General features: G+C 37.8%; 1 protein-coding gene across 1 annotated transcript in view; it reads left to right on the top strand.

The window, feature by feature from the left end:
- The window catches only part of LOC103769456 (LIM domain-binding protein 3-like), a gene marked incomplete at its 5' end in the record, with an annotated part of 8,887 nt that overhangs the window by 2,660 nt on the left and 2,180 nt on the right, over positions 1-4,047 (top strand). The window contains 2 exons of the mRNA XM_008936654.1: positions 2,114-2,234; positions 3,867-3,982. Coding sequence (XP_008934902.1) covers positions 2,114-2,234; positions 3,867-3,982 — 237 coding nt within the window. The remainder of the gene's footprint in view (positions 1-2,113; positions 2,235-3,866; positions 3,983-4,047) is intronic.

Here is a 4,047-nt window from a genome sequence, read left to right as displayed (position 1 = left end):
AGTTTATGAAAACACTGCTAACTTCAGACAGAGCAGTTAATTAGAAGAGCTTTAGCTAAAAAGTTAAAATCATTGAGCAGAACCAGGTCTGTTTTACCCCAACCAGGACACCATCTCACCAAGTAACACTTTCTAGATAGTTCTTGGTTATGGAATACATACTATGTTATTTTTATCTATTTTTTCCTTGTATTTTTAGAAGAGACTTGAGCTGGTTTGGAGTTTTTTTTTTTCTTATACAGGGTTTAGTCTAAATTTCAATGGACAAGACAGCAATTTTGGAAAAAGCCCATTGCTCTTGCTGCACCTCAATGGTAGCAGCAACACAGCTGCCAAGAGGAATTCTGCTAACTTCTTATAGTTAAGAAAATAGAGAATAAATACAAAGATCTGAATTCCAGAAAGGCAAAAATAGAAAACACTTTTGTCTTAATGTACCCATGCTTAGGTACAAGTGAATTTGCCCTACATATACCTTAGGTAGTGATGAGGTTGGAATACTGTAAGAGAAGTTTAGCCATGTATTTATGCATGCAGTTGCAGTGAATACATGACTCGATGGTCTTAAGTGAAGAAGCCAGGAGTACCAGAGTACCATGCTGGATTTCCACTGCTTAGCTGCCACCTTTGGACACCTGTCTAAATGCTGGCATTGACAGACTAGATGCTCTTCTCTGCAATTGCCAATTAGGGATGGCAGTATCAGACATCTATAGTGAAGCTCTGGCTCCAACCAAGTCTTTTTTGCTGCTGCAGCAGTAGGAGTAATTTTACAGCAGACTACTGACTTAACTTACCTAATTAATGCTAGCACGAATCAGTTCCCCATTATGGATTTTCATCAGGAAAATAGCAAAGATGCCAGCTGCCTCTATTTATATTAATAAGATTTCTCAATCTGTTTTTTGCTTCTTAGCTCAGTGAGGTTCATGAATGGATCCAAACCAATTTATCAGTGATAGCTGTTTTACAGACAGTAACAGAAGTTAATGAATCTCAAATGGTGATTCTCTAATGAGATATGTGGCAAACATAAATTAGACTATTTTGTCTATTCGCTGGATTGAAAGCATGGAAGAGGACTTCAATCCTTTTTGTCAGAGTCATTGGAGATTAAAAATAATCTTTAAAAAGAGAATCAGAGCTACATATAATTGGAACCACATAAAATAGGATCTAGATTCTCAGCTGGTATAAATCAATGCTGTTTCACTGAAGTTAACATTAATGAAGTTAATTAATTTACACCAGTTATGCAGCTGGCCCTTCGAAATCTGGACTGTTTGACAGAGCTACAGTGTTGAACATCATCTCAGGCACAAAACTGACAAATTAGCCATGCATCAGAGCATGCTTTTGGACTTGGAAGGCTTCTGTATGCCAAGAGAAGAATGATGCGGTAATAGAGATTGCTTCATACTGGATAGAAGAAAGCTGCTGATAAAATCTGGGAACTGTTAAAGAGAACATCATTTACACAGAATTTGTGTTGGGTTTTTTTTGGTTTTGTTTTTCTTTTGTCATGAACACATGGCCTAGCAGCAGACATGCAGACTCATTTTCACTAATCACATAGGTTAAAATCTAAGAACTTTTTTCTTTTAGATTTTCACATTAGTTTGTAAAGCATTATTGTGAAAATCTTAAAGAAATCAGTGCATAATCTTAGTTCATTGGAACATCAGACTTAAAACACTTACCCCTTGTGTGCATTTCTTGATCTTAGAAAATTACTTTCTTAAAATTTATTCAGCAAACCATACTCTTGCATTGAAGAGTTCATCTGAGTCATGTCAAAACAAAGGAGAAGAGGATTGGCATCTTTGTGAAGAATCTCTCCTGCAACAGCGATTGGGCATGTTGATACAAACATCTGGCTGAACTGCAGTATTTCATTTTGGCAAATACATTGTTCTAGAAAGCTTGTGGTGGTATTTCCTCTTTCTTTCCAAAGGAGCCCAATCTCTGTCATACTTCTTTCTTTTAAGGAGGGAAATTGGCTGATACAGAAGGGGGAAATGTAGAGCACCTCTGCCTGGTGTCTGCTCTCCAGTAGGTAGTTGCAGGGCACACTGTTCTGCTGGACATTTTTGTTTGTTTATTTGTTTTACAGGAAGTGATGCATGCCCTAAGACAGACTTGGCACACAAGTTGCTTTGTCTGTGCTGCTTGTAAGAAGCCATTTGGGAATAGCCTCTTTCATATGGAGGATGGGGAACCTTACTGTGAGAAAGGTATGGAAAACTGGACAGTCCTGCTCGGTAATCATGTGCTTCATGTAGCATGGAAGAAACGTAAGAATAAAGCAGCTGATGAACAAAATAAAATCAGCTACCCATCCAGCATGGATATTGCTTCCACTCTCCACATCCAGTGTTTCCCCTTCTGTATTTTTCTCCACTTTCTATGATGAAGTGGATAGATGTGTGGACAGATTTAGATGAGAAGTGGCAGAGTGCTGGTCTTAGGCCTCTGTGTCCCAGAATGCTTTACCTCATTTCTCTCCCTCACCTATTAAGATACTTGCCTTCCATTTTTCTCCTCACATTTTTTTCCCTGTCCCACTCCCTTCTCTGATGAGATTCTGCTCACTAGAAATCTACATATTCTGGTGTGAAAAATCCTTCTTTTAGGGTTCTGGCAACAGTTCTATCTAGTATGTGTAGGCTGCTGCTTACATTCTCTTTACTAAGTTGCTTGAATTATGACCCCTAGAACTGGTCAACCAACATGAATGAAAAGAGAAATCTACATATTCTGGTGTGAAAAATCCTTCTTTTAGGGTTCTGGCAACAGTTCTATCTAGTATATGTAGGCTGCTGCTTACATTCTCTTATTAAGTTGCTTGAATTATGACCCTGATACTGCTACCTCACCCTAGAACTGGTCAACCAACATGGATGAAAAGATACAGCCCTGCTCAGATGTGCCACACAGGGTAGTGCAGATTTTTGTTTTCTGAATGCTGCAACAAATGAACTGCTTCTTGCCAACTCAGAGAGGAAAAGGCCACGTTTTCCCAAACTATGAAAAGGGTAATGTGCTTAAATAAAGGGTGCTTGCCATGCAAGTGAGTTGCCTAACATGGTCAGGCAGCAGGTTTGGGTTTAAGTGGTGTTCCCATCTGTAAGCACTGCCTTGTCCATTTAATGAACTTTTGGCCTACTTCTCTCTGGAGATTCCTTCCCTTTCATTGTGTTAATTGAATTTTACAAATCAGAGTAACTTAGTAAAGAATGAGAACCACACAGCATGAGTGACATGGCACCTTCCTTTTAAAACTGGAGATTTTGTCATAACCTGTAATGACTCACAAATTCCATATACCTTTAGAATTTCTGCTAATCTTTTTCAATGTCAAGTCTTTCCAAATTGCACTTGATGTTCAAAGGTGTAATAACCAGCCAGTATGGGATTTCCATAATATTCTCTCTTAATACAGAGAGAACATAAACCCAGTTATGGAATAACAAACTGTGCTCCTATACCACCCCTAAGGTAACGCTCACTGGCCACTAGATGGTGTTTCGTGTGACCATATTTGTCCTTAGGAATCACTTCCACATATATTACAGTTAATTTAAAACTAATATGAGAAACATAAATTCAAATTTTATGAATTTTTTGTTTGTTTTCTATGCTTGTGATGACAACTCTTATGCTGATCTGGGGTTTTGTTTTACACTGAGTTTGTATTTAAATAACGAAAGAAAAGAAGCAAACTTCTGTGAGCATTTCAGTGAGTGTGGTAGGAAACTGAGCAAAACTAGTCCAAAAATTCATACTCTGGAAACATTCTGTTTCTCTTGGATTTAACACAGTTACATTAAGAATTTGTTCTAAGCTTGCTTTTTCTTTTATTTTAGATTATATTGCTTTGTTCAGCACAAAATGCCACGGTTGTGATTTTCCTGTTGAAGCCGGAGATAAATTCATTGAAGCTCTTGGACACACTTGGCATGATACCTGCTTCATTTGTGCTGTAGGTTCTATACCAAATACTAATTAATTTCTTTATACTCAAAAGTTGTAGAGTAACAACAGAAG

This window comes from Merops nubicus, unplaced genomic scaffold, assembly GCF_000691845.1.
Source record: "Merops nubicus isolate BGI_N331 unplaced genomic scaffold, ASM69184v1 scaffold25493, whole genome shotgun sequence".
Lineage (NCBI taxonomy): Eukaryota > Metazoa > Chordata > Aves > Coraciiformes > Meropidae > Merops > Merops nubicus.
This window is presented reverse-complemented; position numbering and strand designations above follow the sequence as displayed.